Raw genomic sequence first — 25,166 nt, forward strand, 5'->3', positions numbered from 1 at the left:
AAGCAAGTTGTAGTTTGTTCTTTATATAATCAGGATAAGAATTTGATGTTTTGTGTGATTTAGGAACGTGTCGTTGTCATTGCATCTGTCTGTATGTATTTTGTCATTGTGTTGTTCCAACGGCACGGGATCTGTCTTCCCCAAACGTCTCCATTTGGCCACCCCGAGACCCCGACAGATAAGCATTCCGTTGTGATAGTGCTGTTCAGTGTGTCACGCAGCCACGCTGGGTGCGCGCTGGGCTGTAACCTGTCGTTGTCGTGCCACGCAACCCGGCCGCGATGCTTCCCCAAAGAAGAAGTTATGTCGACTGACGCAAGAGTAGCTGTACTATGGGTCCGAGTTGTTTTCCTCGTGTGGGTCTGATGCATAGGTCTGGTGCCTGCCTGGGGGCGGTGTGAAAAAGGGGAAGTGCGTTGGAGAATGCAAGGAGAATGTTGCGCCGGAAACTGTGTCCCAGTATTAATCTGTGTCCGTTCCAACATGCATTTCACTGGTGACACGTGATTTGCGGGGAGATGAGTTGTTCAGTAACCTGGGGGCCGCGGGGGGTACTGCGCCCTAATTCACTAATAAATTCATTATTAATCATTAATGTGTCAAATCGAAAAAAGGGCTCCGTTAAGACCTCCATATTCATATGGTCAATGCCTGTGTGAAAAGTGGGATTGGTGCAGACAATGATGAGAACGCGTTGTTTCTGACAGACAGGCATTGTTAGAATTATAGTATGATGATATTCCATCATGTTATCTGTTGTTTTTGTATTTCTATTCGACAGACGGTTAAGAGAGCCAGGAAGGTTCCGGTCAACCTGATGAACCGCCCGCCATCTCCCGACGACCGCGTCTTCAACAACGACTTCAACGAGGACTACAGCTACGAGCAGGACCGCCGCAGCGTGTACAGCGGCCGAAGCGGCGGGCGCGACCACAGTGCGGAGCGGGAGCGCGTTGGAGGCTACATGGATTCCGGCTACCAGACGCGTGAACGCGACTATGACAGGCGCGAGCGCGGACGGAGCGCCGACAGAGAACTGAGCCCGGACGGCAGGCCGTACAGGAGGGATGGCAGCCGGGGGCGGACTTTGGACAGGGAGCACAGCCCGGACCGGCGCTACCGCAGCGAGCACGTGCTGGACCGCGAGCGCAGCCCGGAGAGGAGGGTCCGCGACAACAACAGCCCCGACCGCCGCTACCGCAGCGAGCGTGCCCTGGACAACCGGGGAGGAGCCCCCCGCAGCCCCGACCTGCGCGGCGGCCACGGACGCGGCCGCAGCCCGCCGGCGCGCGACCCCAGCTTTGACAGGAACCGCGAGCGAGTCCCGGAACACAGGAAATACGACGAGCCCCTGAGGCGGAGCGGGAGCCGGGAACGTCTGGACGACAGGTCGCCCTCGCCCGCTCCCATGCCCATCCCTCTGCCCCGCCCCCCTCGAGACCTGGAGCCGCTGGAGAAGCCGCTGAGCGTGCTGCTGCTGAAGAACAGGCCCAACGAAGGTCAGAGAACAGTCCAATCAGCTGATCCTCAAGTCGTTTTTATTCACTGGCTTTTGTCACGTGCCTCGTTGAATATTGCCGAGTGTATACGTGACTGAACATTATATGGCACTTAAATAGTGGCTACAAAGTACTACTGTATGTAGACTTATAAATTAAGAGTACACATGAAGATGGCTTTAATATCCTTGATTATTTAAACGAAGCTTTACACTTTTATTCTAGAATGATATTTTCTTTTTCACCTACTCTCATTTTAAATGAATTGGTATTTTTTGTTTTCTTATCCAAAATGCACATACTGTAGAATATTTTTCAACTCCATTTAATTCTTCATTTACTGTTGACACTGACATACACCACTGCGTCTTATCACCACACACTTAATTTCCTTTCATTCATGCTTTATTTAATGGTATTGGATTCCACTGGTGCATTCTGTGCCTGCATTTACAATGTACTAATGCATGTCCATTGTCTATGCTTCTCTTGTTTGGTAGAGTATGGCCTTCGTCTGGGCAGTCAACTCTTCATCAAGGAGATGACCAGCACAGGCCTCGCCAGTAGAGACGGAAACCTGCAGGAAGGTGACATTATTCTGAAGGTAGGTTTCGGTGTCCTGAGCCCATGTCCTTTAACACCCCATCCAAACTGCAAACAACAATATCTTATTGAATAGAAGTTTTTCAATGAGAATGCCCTGGCGTAACGCAATCGTGCAGCGACGTCGTCCACACCTATATTCACTCGCAGAGTCTCTATTTGATATCACAGCTTCAGTTGCTTTGATTTGTTTTAGCCTCTGTAGGCTATAGGGACTTAAAATGTTACACTACTTTGTTAAACTTTCGTACAAGGCAATTAAGACAGCCGCTCTCAAAAAATGTAGCCTCTTTGACACATCTAGGGGCCACAATCTGCATTCAAAGAAGAAAAGCCTGTCAAAATGACTAACCAATCAGGAAGGAAGTAGACTAAATCGACCAATGACAAAGCTTCTAGGAAAATCTTTGAATGCAGATTGCAGTCCCTAGATGTGTCACAGAGACTAGATTGTTTTGGGAGCGTTTTACCCATTACTGGCTGTGTGAATATACAAAAAATAAAATAAAAATAGCAGCTTTAACGAGCTTAATAGGTTACAGCTGGAAAGAGGAGAAGACGTCAACTCTGTACACATGTAATTCAGTGGTGCAGGTGTATGAGTATGAGGCACAGTAGGAATGACAACGAAAGGTTTTTATGTAACCTTGTCTGTAGAGGAGCTTGCTTCTCTTCCCTCAACTACATGCAGAGAGCTAGCTCCGCTTCAGCTGATCTGCAAGCCCACAACGCCTCACTGATGCAACATGCAGGCTTGTAGATCAGCTGTGTTCCATGCTAGGATAAGATCAAAAGGGACTAAAATAAATGTGCGGACAAATGAGCACTGAACGTGCACGTTTATGTGCATAAAATTACCTCTGGGATTAGGTTGGGGTCGCGAGTCAACCGCGGCATTATTTTGGCGTCGCGGGCTGAAATGTTTGGGAACCCATGGTTTAGATGAGGTGGTATGTGTAATTTAGACTCTGATTTATGCTTGGCAAAAAGAAACTCGCAAAACATAATTTTTATAATATTCGTTACGCACTTTATATTTGAAACAAATCTCAAAGTGCTACTGTACATTGAAAGAGAAAAACGTTATTTAAAAAAAATGAAATTAATAAAATTCACATCAGTGGTCTAATAAAGAGGTTCCCACTTCCCAACCACCGGCATGTGTCTTTGCTGGTACGCGGGACATGTCCCACTGGTACACGGGACATGTCCCACTGGTACGCGGGACATGTCCCACTGGTACACGGGACATGTCCCACTGGTACGCGGGACATGTCCCACTGGTACGCGGGACATGTCCCACTGGTACGCGGGACATGTCCCACTGGTACACGGGACATGTCCCACTGGTATGCCAGAAGGGAATCCCAAGTTTTCCTGAGCGTGAATCTATAACCAGGGGTGCACACTATTATTTTAGGCTAGTACTCAAAGGAGCACCTGCCCATGTAGTTTGGTGCACACAGCGAGGGGGGGTACAGACGTTCATATCCTGCCACAACGTTATGCTGCTTTCACACAGGCTGATGCAAAGCTACACTAGTACACCTAGTCACAGACAGTGTCGTTGTTGCGCAGCAGTATATCCCACTGGCAGCACCTGTCCGTTTATCTCTAGCACAACCACAAACGTCCAACACATACAATGAATTACTCACCTAAAGTTCCATGTTTAATTCCAGCGTGTGTATCTTACATTGTCTAAGTGACAGTTTTCATATTGTAAACATGGTCGCTAATGTGGTTTAGCGACTAGCACTTTGACAGCTCATCCATCGTAGCTTGTTTACAAGTGAAACAGACTTTCTGTGCATAAACTGCCTCATCAAAATAAGAGCCACTTGTAATGATTAGTCAACACTAGTTTTATTTCTAAGTCTACTTACAGGACGTTAACATCTCATTTGAGTTCCTTTTGAATGCCTGTCAGCATTCTCTAAATCCCTGACTCTTAGCTGGTGAAAAATGTGCAGGTTTCGAACCCTTAGTCTAATACACGGCTATAAAAATTAAAAAAACACACAGGCATCAATAAGAGCAATCTAGGCAAACGTCTCGTTAATCATTGTTTCAGCTTCTCTCTAATTCTCCGCTCTTCTCCTCTCCTGTGCAGATCAACGGTACGGTCACAGAGAACCTCTCCCTGGGCGACGCAGGGAAGCTCATCGAGAAGTCCCGGGGAAAGCTGCAGCTGGTGGTGCAGCGGGACCGGAGGCAGGTGCTGATCCGAATCCCGCCCATGGCCGACAGCGACTCTGAGCTCGATGGTGAGGCTTGACCCATTAAGACCTGGAATGCATCTGTGTGTCACCTTATAGCTTTTTGACCACTTTTATTATTTGAAACTGATACAAGCTTGTAGAGCTTGTAGATCTGCTATTGTTGAAGAATCGTGAAATCATTGAATAATTATTCTTTCAAAGCATTTCTTTTTTTTAACTCAAATCTTCTGGGAGGGGTCCCTGGAACAACATGTTTTCAGATCGGGGTCGGTGGCCAATTACGTAATTTTTTTGGGGTCCTTGTCATGAAATAGTTTGAGAACCACTGATATAGAAACATAGGTTTTTCAGTAAACTGATTTAGAAGACATTTAGAATCAGATCCTCAGGTCTTAATGGGTTAAAGGCAGCAGCTCCCCCTATCCACTTTTAAGGGAATAACCTTGGCCCGTCAGTGGCCATTGTGTTGTGTAAAACCCTAGCTACCGTTGAAGGACACTGTCACGCCAAAGCAATGAATTGTGAAAATGAGCATGTATGTTTCTGTTGGATGATTCTGAACCATATTTTATTATGTATTTGTACACTTTGTCACCAAAACCTTGTTTGTTCATGGGAAAATAAAAACTGTACTAATGCTATTCACCATTCTTTTATACTTCACACAATCTGTTTACAATTTAGGCATTTAGCAGACGCTCTTAATCCAGAGCAATTTACAGTAACAGCACAAGGTACATCAAATGCATAGAAATGGTCATCTAGGTCTAGGATCATAAATAAACCAATAACCTATCAGTCTAACAGTAGAATATCCAATCTATGTGAGCAACGGAGCCATAGCTTCTGCAGGGAGGTGACACCGTATGCCAGTGGTTCCCAAACGTTTTAGCCCGTGACCCAAAACAGAAATTACGCATTCTCGCGAGACTCTAACTAGTGAAAATAGCAGATCTACAAGCTCACAACGCGTCACTTCACACCGCGTTGTGAGCTTGTAGATCGGCTATTTTCACTACTTATTTTTCTTCAAATTTATGGAATTTAGTAGATTTTTCTTTTATTACTTCATGAAGTTACTGAAAAACAAAATCATTGAATTTCGGTTTAATTCATGAAAACTTTTGCTTTTTTTGGAAATGTTTATTTTTAAATTCTTTCTCTGCTAAGTACGAATATGTTCATACCCCCCAGCTATGGGGCGTTATCTGCTAAGTACGAACATGATCGTACCGCTCCGTTTACACCATAATATGAAGCGGATGAGCTGAAAATCTGCTTTTGCTAGGCAATGCCCCCGTCACCCCAGGCACCAGGATTTATGCACACAGCCCCCATTTACATCAAGTCAAAGGATGATTTTAAAAGTCTCATAACTCTGCATCTACGTTCGCTGTCCATGTAATCCTGATTCATCCGAGGTTCGAATATCATTTGTCTCGCATCGCTCCCGACATGTAAATGTTTCTGGGGAAAGGTAAACGGTGAGCTAATGCTAATGATAGCCGATCCTTACAATGGGGGTCTCCAGGCTGGTAACACGGAAATGAAAATGGCCAAAATAGGGAAATAAGCCTGCCAAAGATTTCCTACACTCTGCTGCCACCTGGCTATAAAATAAATAATAATAATTAAAAACCAAATTTAGGAAACCAAAAATAAGGCGACCCATAACAATGTGTCCGCGACCCACAAATGGGTCCCGACCCAGAGTTTGGGAACCAGTGCCGTATGCTCTGCAGGCGTACGTGTGACCCACTTCATGTGGTTTAGGGACACTGTGTGTGTGTGTGTGTGTGTGTGTGTGTGTGTGTGTGTGTGTGCGCGCGTCAGGGTCTCTGCTTGCTGGCCTTTGAATAATAATCCACACTCATAATCCAGCCGTTGGATATTTAATTATTTTATGGTCCACACATCTTGGCAAAAATGCCTAGTGCCCCCTAATGTAGTTCACGTCAATTGCGATAGCATTTTTCCCTCTAAAACGCATTCAAAATGTCTAAAACGTCCGCTTCACTTTCGTGTGCACTTGCATGCCTAAAGCTGTCACGCGATGACGGTCCGTAAACATGTCGAATGTGAGTGACGTGTTGGAACACGATGTGCTGGGAATTTGGATGGAGTTTTTGATTGGCGAATCGCGTTGAAAGTGATCTCTTCCATATCGTCTCTCCAGCTTTTTGGTAAACGGCATATTATGTTTTCAGGTGGGTTGCCAATTTCATCCAGCCAAGAACCCTATTTAGCGGGTTCCTTGGGCTCTGCGCACACACGCCATTTTCACAGGTGTTAACGATGATACTAATGAATGAAGGCTCTGTTCCATTCTGGTCCGGGTGCTGCTCGCTCACTGGAAACACTCTGCTACACCAGTGGGTTTCAAAGTGTCCTTGAGTGGGTTCCAAATGTTTCTGTACGGGTCTGTAAATGTGCCCTTGCTTCCATTTGTACACACTCAGAGTTATGGGGGTCCTTTGGAAACCACTGTATTGGAACAGAGCCTTAATTAGTATCATCGGTAATACCTGTGAAGGAAGTAGGGAAGCGGCCCGGAAGAAGGAAGAGTTATTCTGTGTGCATAGAGCTTATTGTATAGTGTTCCAGTTCCAGTTTTGTCTCCTCCTTTTTTAGTTTTTTGTTGTTTCATCACATTCAAATCCACTTGTTTATCCTGTGTCTTCTCTCTCTCTTGTGATTGAATGAAATTGGTATCCTGTCCTGAACATGTCATAATTGCATTGCTACAGAAGTGTGTTTGTATTGAGTGAGTATCATCATGACCCTTGGTCTCCAGAAGTACAGGAGTTCCCAAACCTTTCAGGTCGAGACCCAACAGAGAGATTATATGTTTGCCCGGGACCCAACCAGTGAAAATAACAGCTCTACAAGTGCACAACGCAGCGCCGCATTACGAGCTTATCTATCGTGCTATTTTCACCACTAATTATTATTTATTTATAGAATTTCTTTGTGTTTGTTTCATTTTAAAATGTATACAATTATTTTATTTAAAATTCTATTGGTTGCAGGACATGCGTATCAAAGACCGGTCAAAACGAAAGTTTGATCGCACATTAAAAAGGTTTTTATTAAACCTTCACTCTGATGAAGAGTGTATATGGGTGAAAACCTAAAAATCTGATCTGTCTGAAGTGAGTTGTACTGTACTGTACTGTACTGTACTGTACTGTACTGTACTGCCCTCCTCCCTGCTGCTGCAGAACAGTGCCATCCAGCGGTATTGGCGTGGTACTTCCGTGCTCACATACACACAAAGTCACATAGGAGTGGCTAGCACCACTCAAAAACACTGACGGGAGCATCTCAGTCATTTGTTAATAGAATCCACTTGTTTTTTTTTAGCTGTGTACCCACGGCTTAGCAGAAACCCGTCTTCCAGTGCAGGCTTTCTATTCCTGAAAGGTTACTGGCGATAATACAATTGTTAAAAAAAAAGCTTAAAGATGATGTCACTGGAAGACGGGGTTCTGAACTGCCCACAGACCTATGAGACAGAGAAAATGGTGCTACTTTATCAAGGAGATTTCCGGACAACCCGTTTATTTTTTTATTTTTTTTTACTGAATTCTGATGATAATGTGACAAAAAAATACAAATATATACTGGGCGCTGCGGCCTTAGGTAAGGTAGGCGGGCTCAAACCGGTCAAACGCCATGGAGCGTATAAGCAGGAAGTGACAGAGTCACAACACTTTGTGGATTTCTATCCCACAACATCAACAACGGATGTAAACACAAAATAATCTTTTTTGTGCGTTTGAAGAAGAGATCTAGCGTTTGACCGGCCATGCGGGTAAAAGGCTGAGAAATGCTCAAAATGGATTTATTTTTTCTGCAAATGTCCAGTGATCAATGGATTATCGTCATCGTGAAACATGAAACGAGTTGGAACTCTCCTTTAATTTGTCCTAACGTGTTAACGATGATGATGTGTTTTCTAGATATCTCAGAGATCGAGTCGTACCGCTCCTACTCGCCGGGGGACGAGCGGCGGGCTCACCATTCCGACCTGTCTTCCCATTCCTCCAACGAGAGGCTCAGAGACAAGCCCAGGTGAGCCATAGCACCACCTTACAGCCACCCAACATTGATATACATGTTTGGCCGCGGAGCCCCATCTGAAAATGTGTTGTTCCAGGAACCCCCCAGAAACAACGATTGCTGAGTAAAAAGAAATATCAAGTTTTTTTTAAATAAATGGCAGATCTAAAAGATCGTAGCGCGGTGACGCACTCTGAGCTAGTAGATCTGCTACAAGTGGGGTGCCTCAGAAATACTGTGATCATATTCTTTTTCAGCCTACAGTACACCAAGTCGAGACATGCCATTAATATGACAAAAGGTGCTATAATGTACTGTAACAGTATTATAATTCTGGGCTGTCGTGGATGAAAAGGTTATTTACAGGGGTGACCTGAGCCAAGAATGTTTGTGAACCACTGGTCTACAGGCATTAGTAGCTAGTAGGGGTGTAAGGATACATTTTAACAGCGATATGATATGTATCACCATTAGAGATATCCCGATACTGTATCGTTATCGGATCGGCCCTTATTTTTGGAGGGAAGACGGCGCCAGGTTCGTCACACGGGATACACCTAAACCAGGATGCAGCTTTCTTCACTGAACAACGACAAGGAAGACGGAACACGACATTGAAAGGACATTGTTTCCGGGCACCAACCCATTGGATAAGTTCGGTAAACGGTCAAAATGTGCTGTGTGTCAAAGCACATTTCATTGGGCCAAGGACTGTCCCCAAAAGAAGAACGAACAAGTAAGATTAACTGAAGACGAAAATGTAGATGAAGTTAACATCACGTTGTTGACAAATAACCCCATGTCTGACGCAGAGATTTTCATAACTGAATCAGTGGGATCCGCCATCATAGACACTGCATGCACTCGTACTGTATGTGGGGAGAACTGGCTTGACAGTTATGTTAATGGTCTTAGTCAAGAGCAGGCAGACAAAATGATGAAGACAGAAAATTCCAGTTCCAGACCATTTCGTTTTGGAGATGGCAACTTCTGTATATTCCACCAGAAAAGTGAAACTACCTGCCAAAATAGGACACACAAAATGTCACATTGAGACAGAAGTGGTCAACGCTGACATTCCACTGTTACTGAGTAAATCTTCACTGAAGGAACTGTTTTAGACATGGAGAATGACAGAGCAGTAATGTTTAAGCAGCAGATTCCTCTTGAGTTCACTAGTTCAGGACACTACTGTGTGGACATAAGAGACAAAGACAACACAACACCGCGAATGAAAGATGACGTGATACTTGCAGCGACAGCTGAAGATGAAGTCCTGACAGTGACAGAAAACATGTCTTCAGCCGAAAAGCGCAAAGTCCTTCTCAAGCTACACAAACAGTTTGGCCACGCATCTGCAGACAGGCTGCAGAGGCTAATCCAGAGCTCGGGGAAACAAAGACAAGGACTGCCTCACTATTCTCACTAGCAAAACAAAGCCGAAGCCAGCTGTTGGTCTGCCTCTAGCTTCAGAGTATAATGAAACGGTGGCGGTGGACCTGCACGAGTTGGAGCCAGGAGTATGGTATCTACATGTGATTGACCAATGCACACGCTTCAGCGCAGGAAGTATTGTGAAAACGAAGAAAGCCTCTGAAATAGTCAACTCCCTGTTGATGTGTTCACCGTCCCCCTCGGATTCTGTACAGCGACAACGGTGGAGAGTTCAATAACGCAGAGTTCAGAGATATGGTGGAAAACTTCAACATCGAGACGAGGACAACGGCAGGATACAGTCCCTGGAGCAACGGGCTGTTGGAAAGACATAATCAGACTCTCACCGAATTGATAAACTACCTGCACTAGAAGGCACTACACTAAGTGCAAGGGTAGGGCAACACATATCAGCGTCGCATGCTTCTAGGAAAGCTTTCACTGAAGCTGAATGTTCAGAGAGGATAAGGAGAGCACTACGTAAGCAGCTCAGACCCACAAATGTGAGACAGGACCAGGGGTAGTTATTGGTCAGGATGGGGCTGTTGTATTTGTAAGGCATGGTGGTATCCTTGTTAGAGTACATCACTTAACCTCATCACTTAACCTCATCTTGAACACGTGTGTGTATCTTATTAAGCCTTAAGGCTTAATAAGATCTTGTTAAGATATATGTATCTTATTAAGCCTTAAGGCTTAATAAGATGCACACACGTGTTCAAGATGAGGTTCTCAATGACACAAACGGTGAGACAATTGTACAGAACCAAGCAGCAGATAGTGAAAACACAGGTGTGGTGAACAGAGACACAGGTAGCTCATTTACTGAACGAAACACAGACAACGAACAGGAAAGTGACAGAGAGTCCGATGCAGGAGAGGGGAGCACATACATTAGTGACTCAAAATGATGTAACACAAAGTGAAATGGAGCACAATGTCTGTGATGATGACAGACTGTAACTTTTATGAAAAGAGATGAAAGTGTTCTATGTAGAGCTAAAGTCCTTAATAGGGCAGGCAAAGCCACAGGAGGGTAAAATAAATCATGCTGAGCACAGGTGGTAAAGTGTCACAAGTGGATCCTGCAGTCTTTTATTGGTTAGATGACCAATGCAAAGTTAAAGGTGTACTGGCATGTCATGTAGATGATTTTCACTGGGCTGGCTCACAAAACACTTTGTAACTGATTCCTCGACTCAAGTCTGCGTTCCATGTGGGACGCGAGGAACATGGGAATTTCTGCTATGTGGGACTGGATATTGTCACTGTAAATGGTGTCATAGAGATGCATCAGCAGAGCTATATTGACAACATGCAACTCATCCACATGCAGCCAGCACATGCTATACAAAGAGATTCAGCTCTTAGTGAAACAGAAAGAGAGCAGCCGAGATCAAAAATAGGACAAATTATTTGGGTTGCAAGGCAAACCAGACCTGATGTTATGTTTGATGACTGTATTTTGGCATCCATTCTAAAGAAATGCTACTGTACCGTCCATTCGTGATGCAAATAAGGTGATTCGTAAACTTAAAGCTGAAAAGGTTACTCTGAAATTTCAGCATTTGGGTAAGAATGATGCTTTGAACTTGACTTGTTTTCAGTGATGCTTCGCTGGGGAACTTGATCACACGCGGAAAGTTTTCTCCTCTCTGTTGGAAATTGAAGAGGATCAGACGTGTAGTGCGGAGCACACTTGCGGGAGAGACTCTTGCTATGTCGGATGGAATAGAGTCAATAGACAATGCAATTTTCCTTGCCACCCTCTTTTCTGAGCTCACTACTGGGTCTGCCGAATTGAATGCTCCCGTGTGTCCCTGTGTGACTGACAATCACTCCCTTTACGATGCCCTTAAGTCCACTAAACAGGTCACAGAGAAGAGACTTCGGTTAGACATAAGCGGCATCAAAGAGCTCATTCAGAGTAAAACGATCAAAAAGGTGCTCTGGTCAGTCACGAAAGCCCAACTCGCTGACTGTCTGACTAAAAAGGGAGCATCGCCTCTAGTGCTCTTGAGAACACTCTGTGAAGGACTACTATGGAATCCAGCCTAAATGTAAAGGAAAAAGAAAACAGAAGTGGGAAAGTTTGTATTTGTATTTGTTTACATGTTGAGCCGGTGTATGGTGAATAAATTGAGTCAAAACTAAATGAACATCCTGTTTATTAAGTCCTAATCAACATATAGACAACAGTAAAGTGTGCATAGTTGAGCCCTAGCACCCTCTGGTGGACAAATGTGCCAGACAGCCTGGGATAAATACACAGACATCAGACATTACAAGACTAACACTTTATGCAAGAAGATGCATAACGTCAGTTCTAAGTCAAATCTGACTTTTGGATCATGTAGCATCTTTAGCTATAACACTATTCTGTTTCAAGAAGGTATAGTATTTAATTGGTCCCACTATAATGGAACCTACTTAAATAATGTTATTAGGTAGGACAAATGACCATTAACCATGCTGTTGTAATGTTAACAGGGACGACCCACCCAGCAGGCTGGCTAAAATGGGCGCCATGCCAACGCCATTCCGAATTCCAGACAGAGCCGTTGAAGACCCGCCCCCCGTTGTGGCAGAGAGGGAGGAGCCTCGTCCAGAAACGCCCCCAGGTGTGTGAATGAAAGCACAGCAATAACGTGGCAAAATGTTTTCATAACTATAAGGATATATGATATACTTAAGGTTGTTTGTACTTCCAAAAATATATCTGATACAACAGGTCGTTTCGAGGAAGCAATCTCATTAGTTGAAATAGATATCTAGCCGTGCTTAAAGGAGCAAGATGGAACGCCTAATCAAAACATAAAAATCAGCTGTGCTGAGTCTCGGAATTCCTCTTCCAGAGCAGAGCTGTTTGGGTGGCTAGGCGTTTTCATGGGACATTTTCGGTCGTAGTGGCTACAGCTGTCATGTGTTTTTTTTTTTTAATCGAATATCTTGGTTATAATGAAATTGAGTCGACGTGTTTTGTTTTTTTGAGTGGTCACTCCAAGGACCAGCAATGTGTGTACCCTCACCATGTACTGTATGTATGCATGTATGTCTGTTTAAACTTTAGGGTACCATGTCTGTTTAAGGTACCAACATGTGACAAAGTGGCTTAAACATTATCTGGTTCCCAAACGGTGTGACGGGGCACACTAGTATACCATGAAACAAGGCTAGGTGTGCCTTGGAATTTTTGAGACGATGTGGGCGCTGGGGGCTTGTTCTCTCCTCCACGTCATCAGCACCCATACCCTAGGTGGGGTTGGCGAAAGGGTCTTGTTCTCCCCGTGTCCACTAGGGTAGGTATAGGTACCGTCACAAAAAATAGGCAGTAATCCCTCAGTTTAGACACCGGGCGCTCCATCAGCCTGATGGAGGGGAAAGGAACTGGTTGGAATGACGTGTTCCTTCCACGCGCCACGTCCAGCTGGGGAAACTCTCCCCTGCCGGGGGAAAAGAAGTGGCTTAGACTCCTCATGCATAGAAGGAAGCATGAGGTCGGTCCGTTTCCCTCCTGTAGGTTGTAGTGTAGCGCCCAGGATTACATTCGATCATTTACACTGGGTGAAAAAATGGGTTGCAAAATGTGAATGAATTATCTCATAATTGGCTATACCAGTACTTTGTGTGCAATCATTTCCCAATACAGATGCAAATTCTATACCCTGGAGAAATACCATTTGAACCACTTTCAACCTGCCGTTATTATAGGCAGTAGGCACAAATATTCAATATTTTTCCAGACAAATCGACAAATCAGCAGATCAACAAGCTCACGTGTCACAGCGTGACATTTGGGTGATATAAATATAAATACAGCCGCTCATTTATTTTCTATGAATACAGGTGTGCCTTGAGATCTTGACTACTCCAATGGTGTACACATTGGTTTTCAAACCACAAAAGGTGCGGTCCGTGTTGTTGTTTCTCTGTGAATATCGTGTGTCCGAGTGAGACATGCACAGTTGCACACAACAGTGATGTGTCTTTGGCCACTGACCGACCGTGTAGTTTCTGCGTTGTTTCTGTGCTGTTGTTTTCTGTTCTGTGAATAAGAGAGAGAGAGAGAGATAAAGTGTGTCCATGGTGTTGTTGCTTTCCCTTGTTCGATGCGATACAGAAAAGGGCTCTTTTAGTTTCACTTTCAACAGCGTGACAGAATGCTGCTTGTAGGAAAACCCCACTGTGTTTGACCAGTAGTCGCACACCCACCCAGCTGGGTTGAAGACACGGGTAACGTCGGTGACGTATCGCGGTCAGAAAGCACAGGTGTAAACGGCATTTCTGCATGCTCCGCATACGTGACATGGCGACCAGAACTGCACACAAAGCTGCGATACAATTTGCATTGTGCTTATTTGCATTGTGGGCGTGTCATTCTCTCAAACGTAACACTGAAAATAGATATACCGTCTGCCTTATTCCTTTCCAGCAGTTACTGTGGCTCCCAGAGTTCACGCTCCCCCCAGGGTTCCTCTGAAACCCAGCACAGAAGACCAGGAAATCTATGGGTTTGTATAGTTACTTACTGTACACCGGGGCTTCTCAAAGTGGGTGCCTTGTCCTCAGAATACTTGTGTCACTTCAGTTTAAACACTTATGCCCTCTATACTTAGTAAAACGTATAATTGTACATTATAAAATGATAGGTAATATTTTAATTACGTTTTATCTTTCTGGGGCTGTGTGATAAAAAAATGTCACACCTCAATTTTTATTGTAGAAACAGTGAAAACAGCACATTATAGGTAAACAAACGGTGCTCTTACACATTCCTCAGAAGACAGAGCGCTCTGGCCACGTTCAGGTGTTTAGACAGATATCTGGTGTTAGACGGTTCTGTCCGGCCTCAAACAAGCACTTGCCCGGTTGGGCAACCTGAAAGAAAACTCCACCTACTTGAAAGTTTAATTTACCTGCCAGGGGCATGTGGGCAACCCTTAGTGTCAACGCCCGACATGTATGCCTACATGATTCCACACGACACTTACATGTTTTCAACCCTGGGCCGATGGCTTTTTCTCACAGTATTTCTTGCTATTATTGAACGTGTGGTTTAGAGCCAACACGGTGATGGTGCGTTTCCAGAAGGGGGATAGCGTGGGTCTGAGGCTGGCGGGAGGCAACGACGTGGGCATCTTCGTGGCAGGAGTTCAGGAGGACAGCGCCGCCGAACAAGAAGGTCTCCGCACAGGGGACCAGATCATGAAGGTAACCCTTTAACAGTGGAGTCCAGATCATGAAGGTAAACTTTACCTTACAATGCAGTCGTTATGACAATTCTCAAGTGTGTGTGTGTGTGTGTGTGTGTGTGTGTGTGTGTGTGTGTGTGTGTGTGTGGCAGGTGAACAACATGGACTTCAGAGGGATGGTGCGTGAGGATGCTGTTCTGTACCTGTTGGAGATTCCCAAGGGAGAAGAAGTCAGCATCCTCGCTCAGAGCAAACCTGACGGTAGTTTAACCCAGTGATCGTAACAATCATAATAATATGGTACATATTACATAGGGGTGTAGCGATACATTTCAACAGCGATACGATACGTGTCAGGATACATGGTTGACGATACGATACATGGACTGTATTGGCTCATTATGGCGATACGATTCAATGATTTAAAATCGATACAGTAACTATTTAGCAAAGAAATTAAATCTGTGTGAAACATGTGGATATTATATTTGAATGGGTTAAATTACAGTTAAGTTACTTAACTGTAATTTAACCCATTGAGACCAGATTCTACAAAATGAATGTCTTCTGAGTGCCGAGCTATGAGCTTGTAGATCTGCTATTTTTCAACAGCTAAAGTTTAAAATAATGGCTAAAGTGCTTAAAAGCTATAAGGTGACACAGATGCGCTCCAGGCCGTAAGGCCTTATAAGTGAGACGCATACTAACAGGCAGAGTGTGTGTGTGTGTGTGTGTGTGTGTGTGTCTCTGCATCCTAATCCTAGTGTACAAGGACATCCTGGCCTCGGGCAGAGGGGACTCCTTCTTCATTCGGACACACTTCGAGTACGAGAAGGAGGTCCCGCAGAGCCTCCCGTTCGGCCGGGGGCAGATCTTCAAGGTCACGGACACTCTCTACGACGGCAAGCTGGGCAACTGGCTGGCCATCCGCACAGACAGGGACAACACACTGCTGGAGAAGGGAATCATCCCCAATAAGAGCAGGTGTGTGTGCGTGTGCGTGTGTGCGTGTGTGTGTGTGTGTGTGTGTGTGTGTGTGTGTGCACGTGCGTGCAACTGTGGTAATGCCAGCTAGCTTGTTAGCCATGTCTACATTAGTAAGGTTACCCATGGTGCAAGTTTCAGTATTTAATACTTTTACTTCGACTCCACTACATCTCAGATCCAAATATTGTACTTTAATCCACTACATTTATTTTAAAACTTTAGTTACTTTGTAGATTTGGATTATTATTACAAAACATACATTCACCACTTCAGAGTATATACAGTACATTCCGGCCATTTAAAAATAGCCGATCTACAAGCTCACAGTGCGTTGCGATGTGACACATTGTGAGCTTGTAGATCTGATATTTTCAAAAGATGTTCATACAGATTTGAAAACTTGAAATGGGACAATCTACACAATGAATACTTTCCACTTTTGGTACTTTTAAGTACATTTTTAGTATTGATATTTAAACTTTTGACTCATTCCATGTTGCGTACGACAGGGCAGAGCAGATGTCCAACGTCCAGAGCGCCCAGCGAGCAGCGGCTGGCACCGACCGAGGAGACTTCTGGAGGCTCCGAGGCCAGCGGAAGAAGAAGGACATGCGGAAGAGTCGAGAGGACCTGACCGCCACGCCCGTTGCCACGCGCTTCCCTGCCTACGAGAGGGTGGTGTTACGAGAGGGTGAGCCCAACATGAGAGGGTGGTCTTAAGTGAACGTAACCGGGGTGAGAGGGTGGTCTTTAAGTGAACGTAACCGGGGTGAGAGGGTGGTCTTTAAGTGAACGTAACCGGGGTGAGAGGGTGGTCTTTAAGTGAACGTAACCGGGGTGAGAGGGTGGTCTTTAAGTGAACGTAACCGGGGTGAGAGGGTGGTCTTTAAGTGAACGTAACCGGGGTGAGAGGGTGGTCTTTAAGTGAAAGTAACCGGGGTGAGAGGGTGGTCTTTAAGTGAAAGTAACCGGGGTGAGAGGGTGGTCTTTAAGTGAAAGTAACCGGGGTGAGAGGGTGGTCTTTAAGTGAAAGTAACCGGGGTGAGAGGGTGGTCTTTAAGTGAAAGTAACCGGGGTGAGAGGGTGGTCTTTAAGTGAAAGTAACCGGGGTGAGAGGGTGGTCTTTAAGTGAACGTAACCGGGGTGAGAGGGTGGTCTTTAAGTGAACGTAACCGGGGTGAGAGGGTGGTCTTTAAGTGAACGTAACCGGGGTGAGAGGGTGGTCTTTAAGTGAACGTAACCGGGGTGAGAGGGTGGTCTTTAAGTGAACGTAACCGGGGTGAGAGGGTGGTCTTTAAGTGAAAGTAACCGGGGTGAGAGGGTGGTCTTTAAGTGAAAGTAACCGGGGTGAGAGGGTGGTCTTTAAGTGAAAGTAACCGGGGTGAGAGGGTGGTCTTTAAGTGAACGTAACCGGGGTGAGAGGGTGGTCTTTAAGTGAAAGTAACCGGGGTGAGAGGGTGGTCTTTAAGTGAAAGTAACCGGGGTGAGAGGGTGGTCTTAAGGGAAAGTAACCGGGGTGAGAGGGTGGTCTTTAAGTGAAAGTAACCGGGGTGAGAGGGTGGTCTTAAAGGGAAAGTAACCGGGGTGAGAGGGTGGTCTTAAAGGGAAAGTAACCGGGGTGAGAGGGTGGTCTTTAAGTGAACGTAACCGGGGTGAGAGGGTGGTCTTAAAGGGAAAGTAACCGGGGTGAGAGGGTGGTCTTTAAGTGAAAGTAACCGGGGTGAGAGGGTGGTCTTAAAGGGAAAGTAACCGGGGTGAGAGGGTGGTCTTTAAGTGAAAGTAACCGGGGTGAGAGGGTGGTCTTTAAGGGAAAGTAACCGGGGTGAGAGGGTGGTCTTTAAGGGAAAGTAACCGGGGTGAGAGGGTGGTCTTTAAGTGAAAGTAACCTTGACTTAAGACAAAAAGTTCCTGTCGACCATCATGTGTTTGTTTTTGTTTGAGTGGTGAAACCACTCCCTGGACCACACTTTGAGAAGCACCAAGACAGAGAACAGAAATGGGGCTGAGTGACACTCCTTTTACGGCCTGACAGCCATTCAGCACTATTAGACACTGCACCCTACCACCACCTAGTGGCTGTCCGCCCAGACCTCCAGATCCAGACGGGTTGTGGTGGCACAAATAAAGTACACAGTAGTCTCTCTGCTCTACTTAGTTGTTTTATTACATGTTTTTCTGTCCTGGTCTATAGCTCACAGTGTCGTGTGTTGTCATTGCATTTGTTCTAGCTGGATTCAGGAGGCCTGTAGTCATATTTGGTCCAATCGCTGATGCAGTCAGTGAAAAACTGGCCGCCGATCTTCCCAATGAGTTTGTCCTTGCCAGTAAGTATTTGCTTTGTATGTGACATTTGTACTAAAATGTGTAATAAACATGGTCCTAAACAGCTTGCAGAGAACTTTTGATTTAAAAAGAAAAATTCAAAAACAGTGATGTACAATAGTCAAGTGCAGTGATACTCAAACTTTTACATTTCCAGGACGAATGAAATGCATTTAATTTTTTATCTCTGGGACCCCAATCTGATAATTGATTGTTAGACATGACCTGGTGCGATGTGGTCTGTCATTTGTGGGTCCCCGATTCCCAAGTTGAGAACCACTGGTCTAGTGTCTTGCCTACATGTCTGGAACTGTATGTAAGGCTTTGTTACAAACCCTGTACTGTGTGCAGATATGTTCTGTTACTATGTTGATTCTTGCATTTGTGACGATATGTTGGCACATTGTAAATACCTTTTTTATTGTTTTTTTTTTCTTTTAGAAACTGAGCCCAAGGATGCAGGCAGTGAGCAGTCCTCTGGTGTGGTGAGGCTGAACACCATTCGACAGATCATTGAACAGGTATTGGAAACAACTGGCAGCATTTACTACTTCACCATGTTTGTCATCCTCTGCCTCAAAGCAGAATAGTTACGAATTAAAATGGTGAGAGAGTAGGTGCAGGCAGCAATTCATGATCTATATTTGTGTCGCTTGGCACCAAAGCCACACAAGTACGTAAAGTACTGTAGTTTGAAACATTTTTAATAAACTGGCTTCTCTGTTACCTCCTGCACATCTTTTCCTAAATTACCGTATGACGTTTGACGAGTGGCTGCGACTATGGTTCGATTCCTGCGTTTATTTGGGGATGATTTAACCACTTCAAACCTGGTGGCGCCGCCCCAGCCCCTCACCTGCACATCATTATCGGTGTCATTACCAGTAAGACGCCTGAGTGCAAGAAGCGACCTCGCCCAGGTCACGAGAAGATAGATAGGTCGCAGATATTTGTCTTCCCAGGTCTGTTAGTTCAACACCAACAAAATAGCACAGAAAACATATTACCAAGACAATACACAGGGCAGTTGGTTTAATGCCGCGATGGCTGAGGGGACAAAACTCACCCCAAAGAGGACCTTTTTTTCCACCCCAAGGTTCTGTATCTTTGTCCAGATGGCATGAGGTTGAAGAAGCGTAAGAGAGGCTGATCGGTGTAATAAGCGTGTAGCCTGCCCAAGCCTGTGTGATTTCTGGTCTAGAGAGTCTGGTCTATTGCAGACGAAATCAGCCTGATCCCATTTGTTCAACGATCTAAGTATTAATACTTCGGTGTGGAAAATGTATTTCCAAGGGGCGGTTACAAACAGATTCCAACACCACAGTGTCTCACTTTCAACAGTGGGCTCTGATTGTTCACCCACAACTCTGGGGTGAACGAATTGCAATTCAAACTGATCAGTGCCAGACCCCAATCTGGCCAGGGAAATGTCTTCTTTTCCTGCGGCAGATTGGTCTGGTTTCCAGGCTAATGCATACATTGCCCTGACTCTCCACAGGACCTCCATGCCCTGCTGGACGTGACGCCCAAGGCGGTGGACACCCTGAACTACACCCAGTGGTATCCCATCGTGGTGTTCCTCAACCCCGACAGCAAGCAGGGCGTGAAGGCCATGAGGAGCCGCCTGGTGCCCGGCTCCAACCGCAGCGCGCGCAAGCTCTACGAGCAGGCCCTCAAGCTGAAGAAGACCTGCTCGCACCTTTTCACCTGTGGGTTTAACACAAAAATGATAAAAAATAGCCGATCTACGAGCTCATAATGTCGCAACATGACCTGCTGTCGAGTCATTGTGAGCTAATGGATCTACTATTTGCACCTTTTATGGCGCGGATAGAATTCACGTGGTTAATGCAATTTTCTTGATGTGCTTCTAGCGGCCGTCGACTTGAACTCGGCCAACGATGCGTGGTATGGCAGCATTAAGGACTCCATTCGAGAACAGCAGGAGAGAGCTGTCTGGGTGTGTGAGGGCAAGGTACGTTTAGATGATGTCATTTTAGAATTTTCTTTAATCTTTTGAATCATTTTTTTAATGATTTTCTGAATACATAGGTATTAGAAGGCGTTTTAAAAGTCGGCCTTAGGTCTAAATGAGGTTAAGTGGTCAACTATTGTGCGCTATTTTGTATATACAAAGAAAATGTGTCAGTGTCATAATTATTATGTGCAATTTGGGATTACGAAGCCTAAAGTGGCAAACGGAAATAATAATTGTAATGTTCCATTGTTCAATGCAAAAAACAAAAACAAATTGTTGATCTCAATTACTTAAATTAGCCCTTACCCGTTGTGAGATATTGCCCCGTTAAGACCTCCATATTATTGTGGTCAATGCCTGTGTGAAAAGTGGGAGCGATTGGTGCAGGTGAGGAGATACGGCGGTGTTTCTGACAGACATTCAGACAGACATTGACTGATGATGATGTGTAATTATCTCTCCCAGTTGGACGGTACCGAGGAGGACCTGGACATCCAAGATGACCGCATGTCCTACCTGTCGGCCATGAGCGACTACCTGAGCGTGGACAGCCGGATGACCAGCGACTACGAGGACACCGCGGACGAGGGCGGAGCCTACACTGACAACGAGCTGGACGAGCCAATGGACGAGGAGCCCCGCCACCACCACCACCCCGCCGTGTCGGCCATCAGCCGCTCGTCAGAGCCCGTGCTCCCGGACGAGGTAAAAAGAAAGATATCGCACCTGTGTGAACTGAGCGGTGCAGGCCCCTGGCTGGATGCCAGTGGCATTGCAGCTGTTGGTACTCCAAACAGACAGACAGACACGCGGCCAGTCTTGGGGCAATTAGGCACTGCAAAAAAATAACACCTTTTTCTCACGACCATCTCATCATTGCATCACGTCGATCATTTCCATCGTGTGTTGCCGTTTTTCTCCCAACCAACAGGGACCTGATTCCCAAGTAATGTTTTGGCCGTGGCGCCGTGGGCCCGTTTTCATGGGGTGTGATTAAATATCAGGGTTTTTATTACATTTCCTAACAAAAACATAATAAAATAATAATAATTGTAGTTATTTCCAAGATTATTATTTTTTAAACTATATTTTCTCAGAAAATATCAGCTCTACACGCTCACAATGTGTGGCGATGCGACGGGTTCTGAGCTTGGAGATTATTATTATTATTATTTTTACTTTTCTATTTTAGTGTACGTCGTTTGGGTATCTAGAAGGCACCGACTTTGTTCTTTTTTTGGGGGGTATCGAGCTGAAAGTATTCAGTGTTACTTGTTATGAAGTTACATAACTTATCATTCATGTGTTTACCAACCCCCCCCCCCCCCATCACCCACCCCTCATGTGTAGAAAGCCCACCCTGCTCCGCGGGCTCGTATGAGGAGGTCAGGGAGCAGAGAGGGGCTCACCAGAGACCCCAGCCCTCCCCCGTCCTTCATCCCTGAACCCCCAAAGGTGAGACCCCAGCCCCCCCCCCCCCCCCCGTCCTGTCCTGTCTCCATCCTTCACCCATCAACGCCCACCATCTTACCCCCACCACTAACATTAACACTGCCACATAGGGCCGTCACAATTCTCCAAATCAGTGGTTTTCAACCAGTGGTCCAGGTGGTCCTCAGCTAAATGATGGAGAGTGGGTATTGGGTAACCAAATGGACCATATAGATCTTTAACTCTTGTGAGAGTGTAAAATGAAACCAAACTGACGGGTCCATTTGGTTTCATTTTACGCTCTCAAGAGTTACATTATTGTTAAACCCATCTACACAATTTGAGAATGTAGAATAATTGTTATATTGATCAAATGTTGCCCGTCATCTCTCCTAATGGTACCACATCAATAATACAGCATGGAATTGTGGAAAGAATATTATCCGACAACACAATTTTCAAAGTATTGGGTCTGAAATGTCATCAAATGGTGGTACGTGGCAGGCTCAAATGTCGAATAAATAATGCATGTATGAAAAGGGTTGAAAACCACTGCCTTAAATTCACCATTCAAAGAGACTGCTGACTTAAATGTGACTTTAAAATATTTATCTCACAGACATTATTTCTTCTTTTGCTTTTTTCTTTGACAATTCTAATCCCTGTGGCTTTTATGGGTCAGGAAACTGGAGCTGTTGTAAAGTTCTCGTCTGCTATGCATGTATTGTATATAAAATGTATAAAGAAATGGCAAACAAACAAGTACTTATAAATACAACCAGATTTACAAGCTCACAAACCTTTGACAATTTTCACCCGTAATTTGGGACTTCAGATTGACATGGTTTAAAATTGGGCCACTTGGACTGGGTTAGTGCTGATATCAGCCAGACTGCAACAGCTAGAAAGCAAAATCCGGAGGGTTTTTTGATATTTTTTCATGTTCCAGTTCCAATTTTGTCCAATTTCACTCGCCCTTGATGAAAATTGTGTCCCATTCCAAACATCTGTTTGCTTAAATGGGAAAATTTCAATTTTTGTGTATTTTTATATAAAAAGTCCCTAAAAAGACAATTTGAAACTTGTAAACAAACAGACTGCACCCATGTCCCCAAAAAACGAGGACGAGATGGATTATGGGCGACGGTACCTGATACCATCTAGCGCAGCTCTAACGTCCCATAGCCTTGAAGGGATGCAACGCTCTGTTTGGTTCAGAAACGTACAGGCTTCCGTTTCAGACTGAAACTAATAAAATGGACCGACAGTCCCGACTTTAAAGTGCCGATTCCGAAGTAGCTGTACCCGCGGAGCCTCTCTCCACATATTGGTGTATGACGCTGTAGTAGTCCTGGTCGCCGTCGACGACGGTAGCGCTTAGCGGCATCGCTAGCTCGTAGTCGAAGTGGTTGAATCCGGAGATCTCCTCCCAGTCACGGCTGGACGGGGTGGCGAAGGTGGGTTCCGGCGTCTGCACGAAGAAGAAACTGTCCAGGTTGCGTTTGGCCAGCTTCTTGGCGTGCTCGGCGGCGTAGCGCTCCAGCAGGCCGCTCTCCTGCTCGGCATAGAGCCGCCGGAACCGGAGCTGCTGGTCGCTGATCCGCGAGCGGCACCGCGCCGCGCACGTCATCAGCAGGTGGAACAGTATGATGATGGCGATGTACAGCCAGCCCAGGATCTGGTAATCGGCCAGTGGTGGGAAAAAAGTACTCACATTTTTTACTTTAGTAAAAGTATCAATACGGCAATGTTGTACTCCGTTACAAGTCAAATCAATAAATATTTACTTCAGTAAAAGTATTGGTATAAAAATGTACTTAAAGTATCAAAAGTAGAATACCCATTAGGCAGAATGTCCCATTTCACAAGTTTTCAAATGGACCCTCATAGACCTTTAACTCTTGAGAGTGTAAAATGAACCAAATGGACCCTTACAGATTAATTTGGGTTAATTTTACGCTCTCCAGAGTTAAATAATTGCAGAGGCTACTGTAAAGATCATCAAATGGTGCTCCGTGGCTCAAATGCAGAATAACAAATAATGGACCTTGATACCCACTAATCCATCTAAATGGACGTCTAAAAATGGGCTAAAATAGTTTGCTAATCAGCATCGTCTCTAGGCTAAGCTTGGACCGCTAAAAAACTTATATTTTTAGACATTTTTTTGTCTAATGGAGAATTAGACGAAAAATGGTCAAAAAATGTAGTATAGTCGTCTATTAAATAGACGACTATTGCTCAGTAGGATGAAAAGGGTTGAAAACCACTGGCATAAGATGATGGAGCAACCTCCACAAGTTCTTTCTCACCTGCGATTCGGCGCGAAGAGTCGCGAGTATGTCGTCTATCTCCGCCTGCGGCACGGCCGTGCTTTTTCCACGGCAGGGAAACTTGTAGCGCTCCTCCTGGCACCTTGACCGCGACATATTGCCACAAAGAAGGTGGTCTTGATAGTGCCGCGGCACATTCTCACCGGCGAGAGCGCACACGTAGTAATTGCCGCCGAGTAGCGCCACGGCGATCCAACACAGAGGCGCGATCCACGCCGTGTTGCTAACGATCAGGTACATGGCGACGGTGTTAAGTGTGTCTTTTAGGCTCGTTTTGCGAAGAGCCAGTCCCGTGACGAGTTTCCACGTGTCCCTGTTCAAGATGTAGCCGAGCACTAGCAGCACAAGCGCGGGCACAAAGAAAGACACGGCGCCGTACAGGCGGTTCCCGTCGTTGCAGGGACAGCTGAACAGCACCAGGGAGAAGACCTGCTCGCCGCCCGCGGTCGACAGCGCCACCAAAGCCGTCACCAGGCCCACGTTGGCCTTCTTGTTTAGAGTTCTCACCACGGCTCTGAAATGATCCATGTGTGTTCATGATGTGCCGTGTGCTGCGCGGCGGTTGCAACTTGTGTCTGTGACACTGTTAATCGTCTGGGTTTCTGAGGCTAGTGACACTGCAACTTGACTGATAAGCAAGGGTGGGGATTGAGAAGGAGGGGGTGTGTGTGTGTGTGTGTGTGTGTGTGTGTGTGTGTGTGTGTGTGTGAGTGTGTGTGAGTGAGAGACATTAAATATGGTATCTGCTTTTGCCAAAAAAGAAACTATTATTATTAATTTAATAATAATACATCAGCTAAACTTGCACATCGGTCAGGTTGTAATGTTTCCATTTAAAATGGGCAAGCCAACGGGTATAGTGCTTTCTCACTGTTCTCAAAGGGAGTCGCAATAGAATATATATATATTTATATATACAGTATATATATAGTAAAAATGCAACTCCTTGGAACCAAACTTTTGCGAGTAGTTGCATGAAATGAAACCATTATCCCCAATGGCAGTTGCAAGGAGTTGCATTGGTGTGACATTTCCTTAAAACTGTTTTGTTGCAAGGAGTTGTGCCTAATGTGCTGTCCCATGAATTCCATACCATTTGGAGC

At 45.3% G+C, this 25,166-nt stretch overlaps 2 protein-coding genes across 6 annotated transcripts in view; one reads left to right on the top strand and one right to left on the bottom strand.

Annotated features, from left to right (window-relative positions):
* The window catches only part of tjp2a (tight junction protein 2a (zona occludens 2)), a 51,760-nt gene that overhangs the window by 23,099 nt on the left and 3,495 nt on the right, over positions 1 to 25,166 (top strand). For 3 of the 4 annotated variants that reach the window (XM_080756090.1, XM_080756089.1, XM_080756087.1), the window contains 16 exons: positions 782 to 1,499; positions 2,000 to 2,103; positions 4,216 to 4,369; positions 8,287 to 8,398; positions 12,311 to 12,441; positions 14,253 to 14,331; positions 14,881 to 15,031; positions 15,165 to 15,273; positions 15,777 to 15,996; positions 16,509 to 16,690; positions 18,228 to 18,323; positions 18,763 to 18,842; positions 19,820 to 20,030; positions 20,196 to 20,296; positions 20,765 to 21,004; positions 21,650 to 21,754. In XM_080756090.1, coding sequence (XP_080612216.1) covers positions 782 to 1,499; positions 2,000 to 2,103; positions 4,216 to 4,369; positions 8,287 to 8,398; positions 12,311 to 12,441; positions 14,253 to 14,331; positions 14,881 to 15,031; positions 15,165 to 15,273; positions 15,777 to 15,996; positions 16,509 to 16,690; positions 18,228 to 18,323; positions 18,763 to 18,842; positions 19,820 to 20,030; positions 20,196 to 20,296; positions 20,765 to 21,004; positions 21,650 to 21,754 — 2,793 coding nt within the window. The remainder of the gene's footprint in view (positions 1 to 781; positions 1,500 to 1,999; positions 2,104 to 4,215; positions 4,370 to 8,286; positions 8,399 to 12,310; positions 12,442 to 14,252; positions 14,332 to 14,880; positions 15,032 to 15,164; positions 15,274 to 15,776; positions 15,997 to 16,508; positions 16,691 to 18,227; positions 18,324 to 18,762; positions 18,843 to 19,819; positions 20,031 to 20,195; positions 20,297 to 20,764; positions 21,005 to 21,649; positions 21,755 to 25,166) is intronic. The other variant, XM_080756088.1, reaches the window with a different exon arrangement.
* Positions 22,323 to 24,635, bottom strand: LOC308310046 (calcium homeostasis modulator protein 6-like). Of its 2 annotated transcripts, none has more exons than XM_080756091.1 (2): positions 24,043 to 24,635; positions 22,323 to 23,408 (listed from the first exon to the last, which is right to left on the bottom strand). In XM_080756091.1, the coding sequence occupies exons 1-2, from the start codon at positions 24,589 to 24,591 to the stop codon at positions 23,007 to 23,009; spliced, it is 951 nt and encodes a 316-aa protein (XP_080612217.1). In that variant the 5' UTR covers positions 24,592 to 24,635; the 3' UTR covers positions 22,323 to 23,006. The 2 variants fall into 2 exon arrangements, with proteins under 2 accessions (XP_080612217.1, XP_080612218.1); XM_080756092.1 differs by having other exon boundaries at positions 23,022 to 23,439.

Source organism: Protomyctophum bolini (genome assembly GCF_963924005.1).
Source record: "Protomyctophum bolini genome assembly, chromosome: 22".
NCBI classification, from domain to species: Eukaryota; Metazoa; Chordata; class Actinopteri; order Myctophiformes; family Myctophidae; genus Protomyctophum; species Protomyctophum bolini.